At 37.5% G+C, this 23238-nt stretch overlaps 1 protein-coding gene across 1 annotated transcript in view; it reads left to right on the forward strand.

Moving 5' to 3' along the window:
• The window catches only part of DNAH9 (dynein axonemal heavy chain 9), a 455137-nt gene that overhangs the window by 280281 nt on the left and 151618 nt on the right, over positions 1–23238 (forward strand). Inside the window, exons 43-45 of the mRNA XM_044002519.1 lie at positions 2213–2409; positions 19923–20085; positions 22030–22153. Of these exons, the coding sequence (XP_043858454.1) occupies positions 2213–2409; positions 19923–20085; positions 22030–22153 (484 nt within the window). The remainder of the gene's footprint in view (positions 1–2212; positions 2410–19922; positions 20086–22029; positions 22154–23238) is intronic.

A 23238-nucleotide genomic window follows, 5' to 3' on the forward strand; every position in this document is an offset into this window, starting at 1 on the left:
CATCCTCTCTTATGCTTATTCCTGCACTGCTGTTTTCTCCTATATATCCTTTGTTTTTGTCCCAGGTAGCTGTCATACTTTAACAGAAAGTTTTATCTTCATTTTCCCTGTGACTAATTTGGAGAGTCCTCCATTTCTCCCAAATTCATCTCTATAATGTCTTAGCTGGAGAGAGTTGAAATCCCTAGCTAATCCTAGCTAGTTTTATCCTAGGGCAGCTAGGTGGTATGGTGGATAGAGCACTGGCCCTAATGTTGGGAGGCCCTGAGTTCAAATCTCACCTCAGAAACTTACTAGCTGTGTAACTCTGGACAAGTTGCTTAACCTTAATTACCTCAAACATCCAGGGCCATCTCCAGGCATCCTGATACATATCTTGCCATTGGACCCAGATGGCTCTGGAGGAAGAAGTGAGGTTGGTGACCTTGCACAGCCCTCCCTGCCTTATGTCCAATTCACTGCAAGTCATGGCATCACCCTGATGTCATGGTCCTCTGTATCCTAATGGGTGAGGTTTTCTGTTCAAACCACATACACAGGGGGTAGCTAGGTGGTACAGTGGATAAAGGACCAGCCCTGTATTCAGGAGGACCTGATTTCAAATCTGGCCTCAGACATTTGACACTTACTATCTGTGTGACCCTAGGCAAGTCACTTAACCCTCATTGCCCTGCAAAAAAAATAATAATAATAACCTCAGACACTTGATACTTACTAGCTGTGTGACCCTGGGCAAGTCCCTTAACCCTCATTGCCCTGAAAAAACAAAAGACAAAAACAAAAAACAAAAAATAAAATAAAATAAAAATTTTAATCAATCAATAGATAGATAGATAGCTGAATGAAAGCACATACACCTGTCTTTAAGATGGGTCTGAATGTCTATGCCTTCATAGCTATTTAGGTTCTTGAATCTTCCTTCCCCTTAGAAAACTTCATGTCCTTTATGACCTTTCTGCCTGTCTCTTTTATTGGGCAGCTGGATTCAAACAAGATATTTTACTTCATCTTATCATCCCCTAAAATGTCTAAGGCTTAAAGTCTATTCTTTCACTGTTTGGGATTACTATATATGGGCTAGATACATTTTATCAGACTTTTAGTTTACATAGTAACTGAGTTTCAGGGGATATGCTTTGTTCTTCAGTATACTTGAATCCATGTAAAGTAAGCTTTGTAATAAAAGAGCTTCACTGTATTTGCACCTGTAAAACCTGGGCAAGTCACATCCTCTAGGTTTCTAGGAAACCTCATGGATAAAATGAAGTAATTGGACTAGGTTATCTTTAAGGCCACTTATAACTCTAAATCTATGATATGTAAATATTTTAAGGCTATTAGCAAATAACCATCATTATTACTCCTATACTACCCTACATACCCCAAAAGTTACTGATGGCACTTTCCTTAGAAGTCAGATTTTTCTTCTGGAGTAAGCATTTTTAGACCAGGAACTAAACACATAAAACATGAATCAAACTTCTACATTTAAGATGATTTTAGTGGTACCTTTTTGAAGGCTGGGAGTATATAATAATTATTGTTATTAATAATAATAACTTTTATATAGCACTTATTATCTATCAGATGCTGTGCTGAGTACTTTAAAATGATCTCCTTTGATCCTCACAACAACCTTGCAAGGTAAGTTCTATTATTATCCCCATTTTACAAATGAAGAAACTGAGGCAAACAGACATTAAGTGACTTGTTCAGGGCCACAAAACTAGTGAATGTCTGAAGTTGTTTTTGGATTTGAACTCATATCTTTCTGACTCCAGGCGCAGCACTCTATCAATGGATATTAACAGATATAAATTGTGCCAACTACCTGCCCCAGAGCTGTACATCCTACAGTGTTGTCCCTAACAATACCTCTGCTTAGCAGATGGACTCCTCAAATAAATGTAGATGACTTCTATATCTTCAAAAGTGTGTTTTTCTATCCCATTTAGAAAAAAGAACTGTCACCACTCCCACATTTTAGGATACTAATGAATAAAGACATGGCATGCCATTTCAAAGGCATTGTGAACCTCGGTTACAGAACATACAATTTTTCAGGAAGTCAAGAGAGAGGGCAGAAGTCAGCCTGCTGTCCTATTTCTAAAGCAATCATGGCAAGCAAAAGCAAGTCAAATTACTTGTCTCTGAGCTGGTCTTCCTTGGGAATCAGTAAAAGAAGATCCTGGGTCTTGTGTCTCATTAATAGGATGTGGACAAGATTATGGAGGAAACTAAGAGACTGAACATGTATTGCCATTTTGCAAATGGTATTGGCGAGCCTAAATACATGCCAGTGAAAACATGGGAACTCCTGACCCAAATCCTGGTGGAAGCCTTAGAGAACCACAATGAGGTCAATCAAGTGATGAACCTGGTTCTCTTCGAGGATGCCATGTGCCATGTGTAAGTATATATCTGTTGTGGTGTTTCCTTCCTTCAACTTGCAACTTCAAAGTCTCCATTTGGGTGTTGGGCAGCACTTGACAAGAAGACAGCCACTGCTTCTATCTACCACCTGTCCAACAATTTATAGGCCTACTGGGTAAAGAGAATTCAGTAAAAGTCACTCTTGGCTTTGCCACTGTGGAGGTCTTCTCCAATAACTTCTATCCTGAGGGGTATATTATTATATACACAGGATATAATATGAAAAGATCCTGGAAAAGCTGCCTTTCCTCCTCATTGATATAGATGTCCCAATTAACCCTTCAGTAAAAATGGGTGGTATATCATATGTATATATATATATATATATATATTATATATATATATGTATGTATGTATGTGTAAATCTGATATAATCTAGTTTACCTATTCACTTTATTCACTAGACTTGGCTCCTTTTAAAAAAAAATAATTAAATCCATTTAAAGATTAAAAGGAGGCTCAAATAAATAGTTGGTTGTAATAGAGCAATGATAATTTTGGATCAACCAGTAGTGGAATATACAGTATGACACAGTATATAGAGAATGGCACCTAAACTTATATGTTCAAATCCTGTTTTTGACATATACTAGCTATGGGACTATGACCTTAACCTCTTGATGACCCAGGTGACTTTCTTATAGACTGATTACTCATCTGCATCAGTGAGTCTATAGCCACACCAATGAAATCCCAAAAACAAAACAGATTCCAGGGCACAACAAGGAAACATCCCTGAGGTGAAAACCCAGAAATTCTTAGGCTTGAGGGACTGAGATAAGTGACTTTTTTTTTCAGGTTTTAGGAAGAATTCATGGATCAGCAAAAGCAGTCATTCTGTTTTTGTTGTCCTCTCAATAGTTCTCCATTTAAGATCTCTAGGCTATTATTTTCTGGGTGTTCTTTCTGTCCTTATCAGGGTTTGCTATTCTCTGCCCTTTTTCATCTCATACTCTTATTTTTAAATTTGCATTTACATTCTTTCCTCAAAAACACAATTGTACTTTTCTATTTTGTCACTTTTTCCCCAAATCATTTGATTTCTCATTTTTTCAATGCTTTCGATTAGTCATTTCCTAATGCTCATCCTATCCATCTGTCCTGTTTTTTCCTTCATCTCTTTATTTTATTCCTATCTATGTTTTTTGTTTGTTTGTTTGTTTTTGCAGGGCAATGAGAGTTAAGCAACTTGTCCAGAGTCACATAACTAGTAAGTGTCTGAGGCCAGATTTGAACTCAGGTCCTCCTGAATCTAGGACTGATTCTTTGTTTTATTCCTTAACTTTACATCTTTATCTTTTTGTATGTAGCATTTATAGTCATTAGGAATGAAAAGCATTTGGGGCAGCTAGGTGGCACAGTGGATAGAACACCGGCCCTGGAGTCAGGAATACCTGAGTTCAAATCTGGCCTCAGACACTTAACAGTTACTAGCTGTGTGACCCTGGGCAAATCACTTAACCCCAATTGCCTCACTAAAAAAAAAAAAAAAGAAACAAACAAAACAAAAGGAATGAAAAGCATTTGAATACTCTTCTGATATGAGTTAGCTTGTGCTCTATGTATCTTTAATTGTTTTTGTTTCCTCCCCCTCTCCCTATCTGTCTCAGCGCCCCCCCCCCCCCCATCCTCTTTGTGTGATTTGCTTTTTTTCCAGTAGGTGGGGTGGGTAAGAATTAAAGAAAAAGTTTTCTGGCTATGTTTTGGGGGTTTCTTTGCTACATTTTTTGTTATTGTTTTATTTATACTGTAGAAAGGGAGCAGTTGGCTTAAATTCAGATTGCCTTGATTGTTTGGCCAAGGAGCCAACAAAACATTAAAAACATGACCTTGGGGCGGCTAAGTGGCCAGTGGATAAAGCACCGGCCCTGGATTCAGGAGTACATGAGTTCAAATCCGGCTTCAGACACTTGACACTTACTAGCTGTGTGACCCTGGGCAAGTCACTTAACCCCCATTGCCCCACCAAAAAAAAATGACCTTTTTTAATTCTATTTATTTTTTATTTTGCATTCTTTTTTTTATTTTGAGCTCCAAATTCTCTTCCCTCCTTCTAGCTCTTCCCCCTCCCATTGAGAAGGCAAGCAATATATCAGTTATACATGGGAAGTCACGAAAAACATATTTCAATATTAGTCATTTTGCAAAAAAAAGCAAGAAAAATAGAAATAAATAAATTGTAAAATGTATGCTTAACCTGTACTCATAGTTGATCAGGTCTCTTTCTCTGGCACTGGATAGCATTTTTCATCATGAATCCTTTGGAATTGTTTTGGATCATTGTATAGAGAAGCTAAGTCTTTCATAGTTATCATTGTTACAATATTGCTATCACTGTGTACAGTGTTCTGGTTTTTCTCACTTCACTTTGCATCAGTTCATACAAGTCTTCCCAACTACCTTGTCATTTCCTATAGCACAATAGTATTCCATCACAATCATGTACCACAACTGGGAAATGCCCCAGTTGATGAGCATCCTTTTTTTTTTTTTTTTGCAGGGCAATGGGGGTTAAGTGACATGCCCAGGGTCACACAGCTAGTAAGTGTCAAGTGTCTGAGGCCGCATTTGAACTCAGGTACTCCTGAATCCAGGGCCGGTGCTTTATCTACTGCGCCACCTAGCCACCCCGATGAGCATCCTTTTAATTTCCAATAGAATATGACTTTCTTTTTAAAAAAATACTATTTAAAATTCAAATGTCATCATTTACCCCTGTTTGAGATTGTCCAGTCAGATATCTAGTTGAATTCTCTTGACAATCCTATAGCTGAAGGTTTAGTACAGTGAACTGATCTTTTTGAACTGAATTATTACTTACTTATTCCGAAGATAATAGTGAATATGCCACTTTGGAGACTCAAACAACATGCAGCATGATAAGTTGAGTTTGGCCCTTATTATTATTGTATATAATAATAAAGGCTTACATTTTAATTAGCATTTTGAGGTTACAGGCAGCAATGTACTAGTCAAATGTTTAGCTACCAGCTCTCCTTTTAAAAAGTACATGTATGATATATTTTAAGTTTAATTTGCATTTTTATATTTTTCTATTACTTTCTTAAGTCTAGGTAATTAACAAGACAGTGAATCAAGCTCTGATTTATAGCATTTATCAAATTCCATATGGATTATAAATATTAATTTTTAAAATTTTTAAATAGGCTTTTGCAAGCCAATTCAAGCTGGCTCCAATGCACTCCTGGTTAGAAAACATTTAATATTCATCATCTTTTCTCATTAATCTCAATCCTAAGAAATAGATAGTATGAACATTATGATGACCTTTTTACCAATGTGAAAACTGAGACTTCAGAACCACATGAGTGGTAAATGGCATATCCCAAATGCCAGAGGGAGCCAAGATGGCAGGAACTTAGCTGAATTCCCCTAAGTTTACCTCCAATCAGCTATAAAAATAGCTCCTCAAAACAAATCCTAAAGTAGAAGAACCAACAAAAGACTGGGATAAAACAATTTTCCAGCCCAAGACAACTTAGAAGGTCAGTAGGAAAGGTCTATCTCACTCAGGTAAAAGGAAAGTTCAGTCTAGTGCAAGTAGCATCTAGGCAAAGCAGCAGCAGGCTGCATCCCAACATGCCAGCTGCAAGGTCATGAGCCCTAGCAATGAGGCCCCATACCACTTGGCACAAGATGCTAAGTGACAAGGCCCTGTGCCCACAGTGCACCAGGCCATCAGTGAGGCCTTACATCCCCAACATAAGAAACTGTGGTGATGTTTCCTCCACCCCAGTGTTAAGGGCTAAAATTCTAGCTAGTCTGTCTAAAATATCTAATGAGTAGTCGCCAATAAATTATAAGCTTTAGCAAGAGTTAGACTTTTAAGCATTTATTAAGGAGAATAAGAATTTGGTAAAGAGAGAGAAAGGCCTAGATTCCTATCTATTAAAGGGAGAGCACATTTCTAGCTCCCTTCTCCGCCAGCGTCCCCAGGAAAGAGAGCGAGACTGAGCGCCAGTCTCTTCCTTCCTCCTCCCACTAGCCCGCATCACTTCCTGACTCCTGGTCTTGCCCTCAAAGACCTTCCCTTCATGGGCAGAACTCTTCTACAGTAAGTATCCAGCAGGTGGCGTCATTCCAATCGTTACAGTCCCCCCTGTTGTTCCTCAAGAAACAAAATGTTTCCTTGACGGAACAGTAAAAACAATATAATAACTATTGCTAACTAATAATATGTGAACAACAATATAGAAAAGGAAGAGAGGAAAGTTTTGTCTAGAGGGGCGATTTTTTGTCCTCATGAACCGACGCTTTGACATTAGTCTTGCAAAGGGAGGGCCTCTGCAGAGAATACATGTTACAGATGGTGTATATTATAACAGAAAGAGAAAAAAAAAACAACAAAAACAACAAATCAAAACTGTTCATTTAAAGTCTCTGAAAGTCTTTTCTCAGATGTCCTCTAGGTGTAGTCATGGAATGGAAGTCTTTTCAGGGGTTGATGTGTGGATACTGGTAATCAGCCAGGAAATTTCCTACAAAATTGAGCTTAATACAACTTTAAAATAGCTTTGTCAATAATCAAATCAAACAATGAAAGTTCTCAAAAACATGTCTAAGGGAATACAGAATCTTAGTTGTTAACACGTGAAACATACAATAAAACAAAAATTGAACCATTCTTTAAAATTACATTATTATTATAGTCCCCCCTTATGGAGAGTAATTGAGAAGACAATTGCTGCGATATTAATTTTTAAAAATAATTTTTATCTTTGTTTCATCACTTTTTGCATCATCTGCCTAATTAGCCTCATGCCATTATGAGAAATTAGAAAATCTAATATAATTGGTAACAGGTGTCAAGGCCAAATTCAACACTGTTATTTATCATGACACCTGAGATAATTATGGGGGTTACCATAAAAGAACAGAGAAATGATGGGATATGAGCATTCCCACACTTGAGCAATATGTACTGTCCATGCAGTATGCCAGGCTTAAAATAGGTGGATGGAATATATGTCCATGCCACCGAACATATTGGAGGAAACTGAGTCAGACTTAATCAGATGCATGGGATTGAGATGTCCATGGCATCAGGCATATAGGAGGGAGCATAGAAGCCAGGTGTAGGAGTGAGATGGGTGGGATGAATACTTCCAGCCATCTGTACAATATTGTGGGGAAAAATAAAATAAAATATTAAACCAAGAGAATCCAACCTCAACATTAGTCAAAAGCTGTTCCCTCGGCCATACCTTGACTTCATGCATTTCTCCCCTCATGTGACAGTTCAGTGTCTGCTCTTGCATGTATTCCTCTTGTGATTGGATGGCATCTTGGCCAACTGGCATCTGATAACTCAGAATAAAGGCAATTAATGTCTTAAATGATAAGTTCCCATAATCCAAGTCTCATATGGATTTAAAAATTGAGGATAATAAATGATTGCAAAAAATGTGAATACTTCTTGACTCAGAACACAATATATAATTATGCAACAATTTCAAATAATACCCCTTTTTTAACTTAGTATACAATTACTTTTTTGAAAAATCTGAACATATTTAAATACAAGTTAAAGCACAACAGAATCTCAAAGAAAACTTTTTTTTTTTGAAAAAAGAAAACTTTTACAAATGTTCCCCTCTTTTTTTTTTTTTTTGGAATATGCTTATCAAAAATAATACTTCTAGAATCAATTTACACTTGCCATGGCAAACAATTTGCTAGGGAAATGCTTTAAAGAGTTTGATCAAATAATCAGTTGAGAAAAAATAACAAAAACAAACAACTCAGAATATGGGAGCACGATACTCCTAGAATTAACATTGTATTATGAAATCAAAACCATCTTGCAATTTTTTAAAATTAGATAAATGAATAGAAGAAAATACACATGGAACAATAAAAGACAGTGAAATTCAAACTAAGGAAATCTAAATGAGAATGAACTTAATATTAATAAGAGTATTATAAAATATAAACTTGATCACATGACTAAAAAGTTTTTACAAATATTCTCCTTGTTTTAAAAACTAAGTATAAGACACAATCTCAAAAGCATGAAAATCTCTATGAAAATAAACCCATACCATTAATTTCAAAATGTAGATGTAATAGCATAGAAATCCTATGTAACCTCTGAACTGATACTATCACTCTGAGTGAATTCAGAACACTTTTGATTCCGATATCTAAAATCCCCAATACTCATATCAATACCTTGCTTCTTACTTCTACATTTCTGTAAAATATATATACTTCCATGGCAAAAGAAGCAGAGTCTTGAACTATGGTGATGATTGTCATTCTTATTCAGCTTAAGTTTTTCTTCTTTAACCCCTCTATATTGTCTGTCAGTCTTTTCACCATACAAATGCTTTATAAGATTACTAATTAAAGACAAAAGCAGGTTAGCAAAATTATGAACAAAACGAGCATATCTGGAATTTAAAGGGTTTTCTAAGGTTGTCTCAGAAGCACAGCCAGGCTGGGGAAGGGCTGAGCCTGAAGCTGCAAATGTAGTTAGAGAAAGTTGAGCATGCGCATTAGATCTTTGGACTTCCCAGGCAGGGGAAGCAATGGGCTTGGCCATGGGGGGAGTAGAGGGTGGGGTCTGGAGAGGAGGGGAGGGACCAGCACAATTTGAATCAGACTTGATTTTGAACTCAGGCCTGGATTCCTCTTCCCCCACTTTGCCTCCAGGTGCTAGGGGATTAAAAACTTCTAGAGGGTGGGTCATTGCCTCCAGGCATGCAAAATTAGAGCAACAATTAGTGTTAGAATTGGGAAAAGCTGCAGGAATCTCTTCAGGTTTCTCTGAAAAAGCATGGTTGGGAGAGGGAGTGATATTTCCTTGTGTGAGTAAGTTGCTGGCTCTTTTAACAAAAATAAAAAGAAAAATAGAAAATCCACAAAAACAAAGCATTAACATGATCTTATCTCCCATTTGTCTGGTTAAACAGACTAAAATCAAAAATAGGGTAATTAGGGAGTTTAAAAGGTCCATTTGAAAAAATTTAAAGGGAAAACACAGCCAGTACGCCAGTACGTAGCAGATAAAGGGAGAGGGTAGAGAAAATTTCTTACCCAACCAGAAGATCAGAAGAAGACTGAGGTTTAGCTTTCCTCTTCGTGGTCAGCCATCTGTTAAGGGCTAAAATTCTAGCTAGTCTGTCTAAAATATCTAATGAGTAGTCGCCAATAAATTATAAGCTTTAGCAAGAGTTAGACTTTTAAGCATTTATTAAGGAGAATAAGAATTTGGTAAAGAGAGAGAAAGGCCTAGATTCCTATCTATTAAAGGGAGAGCACATTTCTAGCTCCCTTCTCCGCCAGCGTCCCCAGGAAAGAGAGCGAGACTGAGCGCCAGTCTCTTCCTTCCTCCTCCCACTAGCCCGCGTCACTTCCTGACTCCTGGTCTTGCCCTCAAAGACCTTCCCTTCATGGGCAGAACTCTTCTACAGTAAGTATCCAGCAGGTGGCGTCATTCCAATCGTTACACCAGGAACACAGCCCAACTTTAACATAAATCTAAAAGTCATTAATTAGGTTGTAAAATGAGCAAAAAAAAAAAAAACTGACCATAAAAAGTGACAGGGAAGATCAAAGCACAAACTCAGAAGATAAAAATTGCAAAATGGCTATATGTGAAGCCTCAATGAAAAATGTGAATTGATCTCAGACCCAAAAAGAACTTATACAAGAGTTCAAAAAGGATTTTTTTAAATAAAATTTAAAAGACAGAAGAAAAATTGGGGAAAGAAATGAGAGTAATACGAGAGTCAAAAAAGAGTCAACAGCTTGGTAATGGAAGCACAAAAATGGGGGCAAATGTACAAAAATTCACCAAAAAAGCAACCTCTTAAAAATTAAAATTGGCTAAGTGGAAAAAGAGGCACAAAAATTCATTGATGAAAACAATTCTTAAAAAGTAGAATTGGCCAAGTGGGAAAAACTGGTACAAAAGCTCACTGAAGAAAATAATTCCTTAAAAATTAGAATTGAGCAACTGGAACCCATTTACTCTGTGATGCAGCAAGAAGCAATCAAAAAAAAATCAAAAGAATGGAAAAAATAAACAAAAATGCGAAATATCTCATTGGAAAAACAACTGACCTGGAAAATAGATCAAGGAGAGATAATTTAAGAATTACTGTAAACTACCTGAAAGCCATGATAAAAAAACAAGACCCCAAATATCATCTTACAAGAAATTATCAAAGAAAACTGCCCTAATATCCTAGAATCAGAGGATAAAATAGAAAGAATCCACAAATCACTTCCTGAAAGTGATCTCAAAATGAAAACTCCCAGGAATATGATAGCCATATTGCAGTGTTCCCAAGTCAAGGAGAAACTATTGCAAGCAGCCAGAAAGAAATTCAAATATCAGGAGCAAACAGTCAGACTTACATAGGATTTAGCAGCTCCTACATTAAAAGATAAGACTTGAAATATAATATTCCAGAAAGCAAAGGAGCTAGGATTACAACTGAAAATCACTTACCCAAAAAACTGAGAATATTTCTTCAGGAGGGAAATGGATATTTAGTTAAATAGAGAACTTTCAAGCATTCCTGATGAAAAAACCAGAACTAAACAGAAAATTTGATTTTCAAATACAAGACTCAAGTGAGGCATAAAATGATATTAGTCATTTTAGTCATTTCAGGAAAGAGACAACATAAGGGATTTAATAAAGTTAAACTGTTGGCATCAATACATAGGAAGATGATATTTGTAACTCAAGAATGTTATCACTATTAGGGCAATTAGAAGGAATATGCATAGACAGAGGGCATGAGTATAGTTGACTTTCATAGGATGATATAGAAAAAAAACACCCCACAAAATTAAAGGGTGAGAAAGAGAGATACACTGAGAGAAGATAGAAGGGAGAGTTAGAATGTGATAAATTATTTAACATGAAGAGGTGTGAAAGACCCATTACGGTGGAAGGATGGAGGAAGAGGTATTGCTTGAATCTTACTCTCATTGGAATTATCTCAAAAGGAAATAAAATACACACACATTTGGGTATAGAAATTTATCTTACCCTATAGGGAAATAGGAGGGGAGAAGGAGAAGAAAAGAGAGGAGGACTAATAGAAGAGAGGGCAGATTAAGAGAGAGGTGATGGTGAGGAGCAAAGCATTGATGAGGAGGTACGGGGTGAAAGGACAGACAGAGAAATGGGGGAAATAGGATGGAGGAAAATAACAGAGTAATCATAACTGTGAATGTGAATGAGACAGGGTGGATAAAAACTAATGTGTTGTCTACAAAAAACACATTTGAAGGAGAGAGACACACAGAGAATAAAGGTAAGGGTGGAGCAGATCTCAGACTCCAAAGTAGGTCTATTGATTCCAATTCCAGTTCTTTTTCCATGACATCACATTGCCTTTTCTAATATAGAGAGAAGAGATTGACACAAGAATCTTTAAGTGCTTTTTCCCAAAAAACTATTGTTTTTTCTTCTATCAATCCATGTTTCTCCTTTCAGCTCCTGAATTCAGTTAGAGATTTACAAAGGAAGTTCCACTAGAATTAAAAACTTTTTTTTTGTTTTTGTTTTTTTTTTGCGGGGCAATGGGGGTAAAGTGACTTGCCCAGGGTCACACAGCTAGTAAGTGTCAAGTATCTGAGACCGGATTTGAACTCAGGTACTCCTGAATTCAGGGCCGGTGCTCCCCCCCCCCCCCCCCCCCCGCATAACATTAAAAGAAAATATGCTCATTATCTAAGCAATACATACTGATATCAAAGACAGGACATGTAGAAACAATATAAGTTTCATAGGTCTCCCAGAAGAATATGACATGAAAAAAACACCTTACCACCATAGTGAAGCAAATAATAGAAGAGAACTGCCTAGAACTTCTGAAATACCCATTGAAAGAATTCACAGATAGTGATCAAGAGAAGTACCTTCAAGTACAAAGGAAAGGATATTAGAATAACACAAGCCTATTTTGCACCCACTAGAAAATGGGAGGGAATGGAATAATGTGTTCCAAAGAGCAGTAGAGCTTAGAATATGGCTCAGGGTGACCTACCCTCCATATCTAAGCTTACCCACCATGATAAAAGATTAACATTTACTAATAAAGAAGCATTTGAAAAGTTTCAGAAAAATAAAAAGCAGAACTGAAGAGACTATTTGTATTTCAAACACCACAAACAGTAGGAGTGAACCAAAGCAGAGGTAACTGTGAAGAGATATAAAAGAAGCATCATGGACACAGTCTGGCATCACTCTTCCTACAAGTAAATTATTATTATTATTATTATTATTATTATTATTATTATTTTTGCTGGGGGTGGGGTGGGGGAGACAGCATTACACCATGGGAATGTACATGCAAAGCAAGGAGGACATTAGGGGGATAGAGAAGAATGTCTGATATGTTGAGGTCAAACCATGGGTTAACAATGAGGGGAAGGTGACTCCTGTAATTTTAGAAAGAAAAAAAGTCTATAGGGGAGTGGTTGAAAAGGGGAGGAGAAAGGATTAAAATGGAGGGAAAGGAAAAAGGCCTTGCTTTGGTGGTGGGAGTGGGTTCCACTGACGAATCTCTTATGAATTAAGAGCAACAGTGTGTGAATGGAGATAGGAACCTTACACTGGGTGTGGTCTAGGGATTGTCCTTCAGTTCTCTGTATTTCCATTCCCATTCTATCATTTTTTTTGTTTTGTTTCTTTGGTGAGGCTTGCCATTGCAGATTACATTGTTCTATTATGCACATTTTTTTCTCTGCTGGCCATAAATTCAGCTCTCATAATTTTCATTTCTTTTTTGAAATTCTCAGGAACAGCATGTTATGGCTCTATATTCCACACACACAAATATCTTGAAGAAGATATCTTTGATAATTTCTGCCTTTTTCCTTCCTTATTTTCTACTATTTTTCACTTTCTATCTCCCCTGTCATGGTGATTTGTTTCCTTGGAGGTTGGATCTCAAAGCTTCTCTCCCTCTTCCTGGACAATTCAGGGTTCACCAGCCTAGGCTTCTGCCCTAACCGACTTCTAGGTGGACAGAACTGGCTCCAGTCAGTTGCTGAGTTCTTTCCTTCAGGTTTAGTGGGATGCTATACAGCACCATACTCTTCCCCACACACAATGCCCCTGTCACTCTGTTCCTCAGTCCTGCTGCACTCTTAATATGGGTTTCCATACCAGCACCAGGAGTTCATAGCTTTGCCAAACTGTTAATATTGGTTTGTACACACACACACACACACACACACACACACACACACACACACTGGTACTGGAGCCTGAACCCTGGGTCTCTACAGCAGTGGAAAGAGGAGGGAGAATCCAAGTGTGGAGTTAGGTTTTCTTTAAAAGTCTTTGTGTAGGGTCTGCCTCAGGGCAGGTAGCATGGAAGGTGATGAACGAGCATTAATTTGCTGTTGGTTTTTGGGTTGATTTTTTTTTGGTTTTTTAACCTTCTTTTGGATTCTAGGTGTGCTAGACGATGGAGACAGCTGAAGTTGCTTTATCTTTGGCATGTAATTCCTATTTTGGAGAGGTTTAAGAGGCTGTGGGGATCAGGGAAAATGTCTAGTCCTTCATCTGGTTCCTCACACAACCCAGAAGTCCCTGGCTTGTGGAATCTCACAGAATGATGAAATTTTGCCAATAATGAACTTATTGGGACATGGTAGAGAAATAAGAGATGTTCCAAAATGCTGCAGACAGGTGGGAAATGAGAAAACAATTCTGAGCTGAACTCCCTCCTTAAACAGAGGTTTTGAAGTTCATGGCTCTGCTCTTCCATCAGAGGGGCAGAGGGTACTGATGAGGTGGAGTACCAAGGTTGATGGGATCTTACAGGATCCCAATAATGAGCTTCTTGGCACATGTTGAAGTCACAGATGTCTAAGAGTAGTGCAACCAGGTAAGAAATTAGATGTTCTAAGATAGTGTAAATATGATTGCAGATGAAAAAACTGAGGCTCAGTTTAAGTGATTTGCCCAAGGTCAAACAGAGATGAAATACTGAGTTCAGTGAACAGTTTGGATGGAATGTAGAATTCACAAAAGGAAGTAATATGAAATCAGGCTGGCAAGGTAGGTGGAAGCTTTATAATGGAGTTCCTGAAACACCAGGGTAAGAAGTTTGATTTTCTTCTGTAAGTACTCTATAGACAATGAATATTCTAGAACATGGATGTAGCATAATCAGGCCTTAGGAAGATTTTGTTGGCAGTTGTGTAGAGGTTGGAAGAAAGGAGATGGATTAAAAACATAGGCCAAATAGGGAGCTGTTATAATAGTTCAGAAGTGTTGGGGACCTGTTGAGGAATGATGGCTGTGTAAGTGAAGAGAAGAGCATAGATATGAGAAAAACTGGAAGCAGAATCAGCAGGGTGAGGGAGACAGAAAGAGTCAATACTGACTCAAGTTGGGAAACTGGGTGTCTATGATGATGGTGGTTGCCCTCAAAAGGAATAGAAAAGTATAGTGGAGAGACAGGTTTAAGAGGGAAGATATGAGTTCTCTTTTGGACATCTCTAATATACTATTTTTATGAGACATCCAGAAAGCAATACCCTACAGTCATTTTGACAGCACAACTGAAGTTTAGGAGATATAGTAAGTCTGGTTATATACATTTGATTGTTGTTGTTCAGTCATTCAGTCATGTCTGATTCTTTGTGGTCTTGTGGACCATACTGTCATGGGGTTTCTTGGCAAATATATTGGAGTGGTTTACCATTTCCTTCTCCAGGTGATTAAGGCAAACAAAGATTAAGTCACTTGCCCAAGATCACACAGCCACTGTCTGAGGCCAGATTTTAATTTGGGTCTTCCTGACTACAGGCCCAGCACTCTACCCACTCAGTCACCTAGCCCACAATTTATTCATGTAATATAGTTGAGAATTTTTAATTTTGAGTTAGCGGTTGAAATCATGGCTCCAGTTATGACTAATGTGTTCAAATCTGCCTTTCATAATAACTGTGTGCCCTTGAGCAAGTCCCTTAATTTCTCTGAGTCTCAGTTTCTTTATCCATAAAATGAAGATAACAAACAGGGCTATGTGATAAGTTGTTCCAATATTATAACATTCTATTTCTTGTTTTAGTGGTTTTAATTATAGTCCCTTATTAATTAGTAGGAGTAATCCATTCCAAAAATCCCCTCCTATCTTCCACTTTATCTTCTGCTTTCCTCTGCCTCATTTCTACATATGTCTTTTAAATGCAAAAGACTGAGCTAAATGCTGCAGACTGAAAGATGAAAATGCCTCAATCCCTGCCACAAGGAGTTTACAATCTAATGGAAGGATACAATATGTACATACATATATATGATACAAAGTAGAATAGAACTAGCAAAAAAGAAAAAAGATGAATAAATGAATAAAAAGTTTTTTGTTAAGTATGTACCAATACCATTCTAAGCATTAATTAAAATATTCAAAGAAAGAGTCCCTAACAGCAAAGAATGTAATTATATCCTAATGATAGAATCAGTAAATATAAAGAAGTTGTAGCCAAGGAAGAGTGTTTTGGTCTGGAAAGTCATGGGAATGGTGATTAGAACCATAGAAGTTAATGGATGATTTTTCCAGTAGCAACAATAGTATTAATTGAATATGGTTCCCAGAGCAAAGAAAGACATGATGTCATAGTGAAAGCTGACTTACCTTAAAGTCAGAAAGACCTAGGTTCACAATCTACCTCTGACACATATTAGTTTTGTGACCCTGGGCAGTCACTTAACCTAAGTTTCTGATACTCATTGGTAAAGGGAGTTTCCTCATCTGGTAGTTCCTTATACCAGTGAAATCACAGACCAGCCCCTATCCCAGAACAAGAGGTAAGAACTGATGGATGAGTGGGGAGGTAAAATGGGGACGTGAAATTCATACATTTAGGGGTCAGCTAGTTGGCACAGTGGATAAAGCATCAGCCTGGATTCAGGAGGACCTGAGTTCAAATCTGGACTCAGACACTTAACACTTACTAGCTGTGAGACCCTGGGCAACCCTTATTGCCCCAAGAAAAAAAAAGAAAGAAAGAAAAAAGAAATTCATATACATGGTACTAGGGCAGTTAACTCTCAGGACAGATGACTTACTATTAAAATTTATACCCAGGGACCTTGTACCTAGGAATACAAGGTAAAGTCCCCAGATTTTCTCCCTTTCCTATAAACAAATAGATACCACTGAAACTTCAACCAGTAGATATCTGTCTTTCTTTGTTATACATGCACAGGGCAGTGTGTTCTGGGTGTAAAGCAATACATGAAATTCATAGAAATAAACGTGGTGGACAGGAACTCCCAGATGACTGGTTAATAGGGTTTTTCCCTAAGGCTGAATTTCTGAGCCATTCTCTTACCTGCCAGTACACAGTGACTATACTCTAACTTCCCCAGGCATGCCAGAGGGTGAAGCCTAAATTCTGATAACCAGGAACAGGGTTGCCTTTTCCACTCACTTTTTCTCTTTGGCTAGTAATTGGTAGGCTCAGAAGAGGAGTGGTAAGTGAAAGTGACAAGGCCCATGAGGCATTTTCCCTCTAGCTTCACCTGATATCTGTGGCCACATAGAGGGTATAGGTCTAAGAAATTCTTTTTTATGATTTCCTTTCCTATAACTTCAACAAGATAAGAGAAGAACCAATCCAGTTCCTTTATTTTACCCCTCACCTCAATCTCTGCCCAATTCTATCCTCACTCAGGTGACTCACTTCCTTCAGATATGAAAAACTGACCATGAATCAGGACACCATTGTATAGGATATGTATTCTTAACCACACAAGGCAATTAATATAGATGAAATAGATAATTTTGATTAAAAGAAATTAAACTGTTTCTGTAGAAACAAGATTAATGCACCTAGTATTAGAAGGGAAGGAGTTACATAGGTGAAAAAAAAATTCCTATTAAATTTCTTTTACAAGGGTTTGGTATCCAATATATAAATATGTGTGTGTTTATACACATACATATATGTATATATATATATATGGATGGATATATATACATATATATATACACACACACACAAAGTAGTTAAATTTAAAGGAGATGGACAAGCAGTTCTTAAAAGAAAAATTGCAAATTATTAACAACTCATAAAAGAATGTTCCAAATCACAAATAAGAGAAATTCAAATCAAAATAATCCTAGGCTTCATCTTGGGCCCTGCAAATGAGCAAAGGTGACAAAATACAGCAATAATCAGTGTTGGAGGTGCTATGTGAAGATAGACTCACTGATACATTTTTGGTGGTGCTGTGGCTTGGGTTAATTATTTTTTAAAGCAGTTTGGAATTATGCAAATAAAATGAATTAAGAATTAATGCCCTTTGACCCAGCAGTTTCATTACTAGTATTATACACCAAGGAAACCATTGATAAGAAGAAGAAAGTTCCCATATACACAAATATTTATAGCAACACTTTTTGTGACAGCAAAGAATTGAAAACAAAGTAGATGACCATGAATTGAAAAATGGCTAAACAAATAAACAGTGGTACATGAATGTAGTGGAATGTTATTGTGCTATAAAAAATGATGAATGTGATAAATATGGAGAAGCATAGACTGCATGAACGGATACTGAGGAAAAAACAGAAGCTCAGATAAAGAGGCAAAATTATTTCCCCAACATCACACAGCTAGTTAGTGTGCCTGCATTTAATTATCCTGCATGAATTTCCCCCATGGGGTTTCTCAACACTGAGGGGTTAGGGCTCAGTGTCTGCAGAGAGGGGGTTTTATATCAGTAATACAGAGATTTTGTAGCCTGAATCTTCCAGAGTCATTGAGAAAAGAGCATAAAGGACATATTCAAATGGTTAATGATTCATTCAAGTAGGGCATCCTTCTCTACAAGGGCACAGGTAAAAATCAAAGTGTTTTCACTCACTAGGAACTGAAAGTCATAAAACATGTCCATATCACCTCTGAGGACAGGTATTGATATCCCCACTGTAGAGGACATGGTACACAGTGTGCTCCTTAACTTGAGAAAATGGGTGAAAGAATGCCCTAGAGGGCAGCTAGATGGTGCAGTGGATAAAGCACTGGCCCTGGATTCAGGAGGACCTGAGTTCAAATCCAGCCTCAGACACTTGACACTTACTAACTGTGTGACCCTGGCAAGTCACTTAACCATCATCACCTCCCTGGGAAAACAAAAACAAAACAAAACAAAAAAGAATGCCCTGAAGCCCAGACCACTGAAGCAAGGAAATGGAGAGAAATGGCAAGGAGCCAAATTAGCCAGGGCCCCTAGGGAAAAACCTTTCTCAATTCATAAGAAGGAACTTCAGTGCCATTTCTATGAGCATCAAAGATAGAACTCCTATTTGAGGTAGAGCTGATTGGGCCACTGAATTCCCAACCCCATCTCTGACTCTAAGAAACATGATTCATCTTATTGGTAGTAGATCAGTAGTACACCAAATGAATAGAAGGTATCCCAGTGATGGCATACTACCTGCAGAAGACAACAAAGAAAATTCTAAAATTGATAAATAGGTTCATTTTCCCACAAATATCAGCACATAATGCAATGGATTTGTTCACTATTAAATCAAATTTTGAGCCTAGACCTTAAAATTAAAATTAATCCAAGATTGGCTCTTCTCTGTACTAAGTAGGAAAAATAAAAACAAAAAGGAAAACATGTGGAATCTTCAGTTCCCTGTTGCATTTTTGATATGATACAAATTGCATTCACACTCTATCTCTAGCCTATTTTTCAGATGTAATTTACATTTATCCCTTTCAGGAATTCTATATCCCAATCAAGCTGACCTCCTCACCATGCCCTGAGTTTAGCATTTCTTCTTACTCTGGTGTGTCTTTGAATATGGTGTCCCTGATGCCTGGAAAGCACTTCTTACTTCCACCACATAGACTTCTTTGTTATTGTTGTTATTGAGTCATTCAGTGGTGTCCAACTCTTTGTGACCCCATGACCATAGCATGCCAGGTCCTTCTATCCTCTACTATCTTTGGAAGACTGTCCAAGTTCCTATTTATTGTATATGTCTGTTTCCTTCAAAATTCAAAATGGATGTCTTCTCTCACTCTGCCTTTTTTTATCCCCCTGGTTGTTGGTGTTCTCTTCTCAAATAATAGCTATAAATGCTGTATCCCTCCAAGAATATAACTTACTTGAAGGGAGATATTATTTATGCTTTGTCTTTAAATCCTCAGCTCAGTATCTTGTACATAGTAGGTACTTAATAAATTGAATTAAATTGAATTATTGGCAGACTTAAAATACACCTTTAATGACTCATTACTCCTGGGTCAGTGCTCTTCACTCTGTTTCCAAAATGACTTTTAAAAAATCAATGAGTTTTAAATGAGAAAAGTTCTTAGACCATTGGGCCCTGGTTATTTCCATCTCTTTGCTCAACATTTAGCAATATGTAGAAGAAAAACAAAATCTTTTATAAATTAAAAATATTTTTTAAAAAGGTTAATTAAAGAGTTTTTGGTTTGTTTGTTTGTTTGGTACTTCTCTTTAGTTGCCGCATCAATCGAATTCTAGAATCACCAAGGGGAAATGCTTTGCTGGTTGGAGTAGGTGGGAGTGGCAAACAGAGCCTGACAAGACTTGCAGCTTTTATCAGCTCCATGGATGTTTTCCAGACCACCCTAAGAAAAGGTTATTCTATTACCGATCTTAAGGTAAGAGCAAAGTCAAGAACGAGCATAGACATCTTTCCTTCCCACCATCCTTTGCTCTGAATATCTAATTTCTCAATGTCTATATTCTATAGCAAGAGGCAGCATGAAGTAATGGACAGAGATCTGGCCTCAGAGCTGAGGTGGAAACCAGGTATCAGAGTTCAAGCCCCACCCCTGACACACACTGGTTGTGAGACCCTGGTCAAGTCACTTAACTTCTCAGTTAAGTTAAGAAATTCTCTAAGCCTATTAAGTTTCAGAGGAGAGGCCAGTCTGTATTGATAGAGTGAATTTACCTGGTAATTCCCTAAATCAATGAAATCATAGATGCAATCCCCATCCCTGTAGTCTACAATTTTTTTCTAGTTCCCTACTTTTTGTCACACTTAAAAAGTCTCTTTTACTCTTCTTTCTATAGTTTTACTTTATATTCCATGTTTCCCTTTAATGTGGCTTTTTCAATAAGTCAGATATCAGTGCTTTGAAATATTCAACAAAAGTAATATACTATAGAAATTGTAGAGGAAAGGTATGATATCTATTAGCTTAATCTGAGATTCCTAAAGGATGATCCTAGTGATTCATAAAGTGAATTTTAGTGTAGTAAAGTGAGACCACTAAGACAAGTTTCTGTATAGAACTAAAAGAAAGTAAACACACTAGCTGTGTGACCCTGGGCAAGTCACTTAACCCCCATTGCCCCACCAAAAAGAAAAAAGAAAGTGAACAGTAAAAGAACAGATATGCCTGAATCTTTAGGGAGGGAAGATCCAATTAAAGAAGGCAATATTGATTAATGTTGGATTCATCAAAAGCTCAATATCGTAGCCCCTGTAGTTACTTAGACTAGCTGAAATTTCAGATATTTTATATATCTCAACAAAGACCTTTTTTGGCAAATGTCATTTCCCATGCCAGGAGTCAGAGGAAGCCAAGGTATTTCTAGCACATATACACAGTTCCCTAGACTGTTATCTTAACAATATGTTTCCTTAGTTGGTGGACAAACATTTTTTAAGTCCCTACTATTTCCGAGGTACCAAGGATACAGGGACAAAAAGTAAAATAATCTCTGCCCTCAAGGAGCTTTTATTCTACTGGGTGAGACATCATACACACACACACATATGTATGTATGTATGTGTGTATGCATGCATGCATGCATATATACTCAAATATATGTATAGGAAGGAAGGAGGAAAAGAAGGAAGAAAGGAAGGGTGAAAGGAAGGAGGGGAAGGGAAGGGAAGAAGGGAGGGAGGGAGGAAGGAAGGAAGGAAAAGGAAATTCTTCTGGGGAAACACTAACATCTGGAGGAAAAGCCTCATGTATGAAGTGGCACTTGAACTGGTTTTTGAAGAAAGAATGAAGGACAAAAGGAATTTCCTTGATCCTGGGATGGGAGGGGGGGTGGATTTTGGTGACCAGTTTAGTGGTAACAAATTATTTCAATGACCAGGGAAGCACCCTCATGCTTTGCAAAGCTGTCACTTCTGCAGGAGGCCAAGGAGTAAGGGTTCCAAAGGCTTATACAAGAATTGTAATTGTAGTACCTAAAAATGAACAATTCCAATTGGAATTGAGGACTATGACATTCTTATAGCTGTAGTGTGATGGGCCAAATGGGAGTGAGCTTTACTGCATAGAAATGGAGTGCCAAGCAGTTTATTTTTAAAGTAGAATTTTGGGGTTTTTTCAATTAAAAATCGATTTTCTTTCCTCTCCACCCCCTATTCCTACCACTATAAAAAATAAAAGAAAAACAAATCAATCTAACTAATATACATCATCAAGCAAAAGAAATTTACACATTGGCCATGTCCGAAATGAGCAGCTTCTTCTCGCCACCTACTGGCATCTTGAAAAAAATTCCCACTGATAGAAACAGTAAGATAAAAACAGAAACCCTACATTTCTTGGTATTCTTCATGACTGTCTCCACAGATGGATCTGGCCAACCAGTGCCTAAAAGCTGGAGTAAAGAATGTAAGCACTGTGTTTCTCATGACAGATGCCCAAGTTGCTGATGAAAGGTTCCTTGTTCTCATCAATGACCTGTTAGCATCTGGTAAGAAAACTTAACTATTTCTCCATTGTCTTAACTCCTGGGGGACTTAAAATGTGAAAGGATTTGATTCAATTTGTTCAATTTGGCCCTAAAAGGAAACTAGAAAAAATGAGTAGAAACAGCAATAGGGTAAATTTCAGCTCAATATAAAAAGAAATGATGATCAGAACTGTTTAAAAGAGAACTGGGTTGTATTAGAAAGTAGCATGCTGGGGCAGCTAAGTGGGGGGCAGCTAGGTGGCGCAGTGAATAGAGCACCTGCCTCAGGAGTACCTGAGTTCAAATCCAGCCTCAGACACTTAACACTTACTAGCTGTGTGACCCTGGGCAAGTCACTTAACCCCAACTGCCTCACCCAAAAAAAAAAAATTTTTTTAAAGTAGCATGTTGAAGGTCTTTAAGCAAAAATGTGGGTGACCACTTTTTAGGTTCCTTGTAGAAGGGTTTCTTGTTCAGATACAGGTTGGATGAGATGGCCTCCAAGTTCTTTTCCAATTCTGAGGCCTTTAAATTCTTTTATAAGATTTGTACAAGAGAATTCTTTATGTCAATAATGTTCTTTTCTGAGGGGCTTTTCCTCCCATGCCCTTGGAAACAAAGCAAGTAATCATGCTGGAAGTAAAAATCATAAAATCATAAGAGGTACTAGTCAGGGGCTGAAGTTAACTCGGAGCTCCCCAAGCAGGGAACAAGCTAAAACAAATTTAACTGAATGCAGTCAAGGCTCAAGAAAATAGATCTTTTGGCCACTTCATGACAATTTACTTTGTGTGGGAAGGAGGGAATAAAGTAAAGAGGGACCATCACCTGGAGATGGCAAATGGTCACACACATCTCATATATAAATTAGTAAGGACATAGACCCTTGGATATGGACTAGGAGAATTTATGGGAATTAATAATTAATAGAATAGGAAAATTAAATATGTGACCTGTGCTTTGGATTGTTGTAGTTACAAGATGGTATGATCCAGGGTAAGAGGATTGGGTTAAAGTCCTGGTTACATGACTTACTGTTGCTTTGATCTTATGCAAATCACTTTCTCTCTGGGCCTTGGTATCTTTATCAGTAAAATGATGAGGTT

Source organism: Dromiciops gliroides, chromosome 4 (genome assembly GCF_019393635.1).
Source record: "Dromiciops gliroides isolate mDroGli1 chromosome 4, mDroGli1.pri, whole genome shotgun sequence".
In the NCBI taxonomy this organism is placed as follows: domain Eukaryota; kingdom Metazoa; phylum Chordata; class Mammalia; order Microbiotheria; family Microbiotheriidae; genus Dromiciops; species Dromiciops gliroides.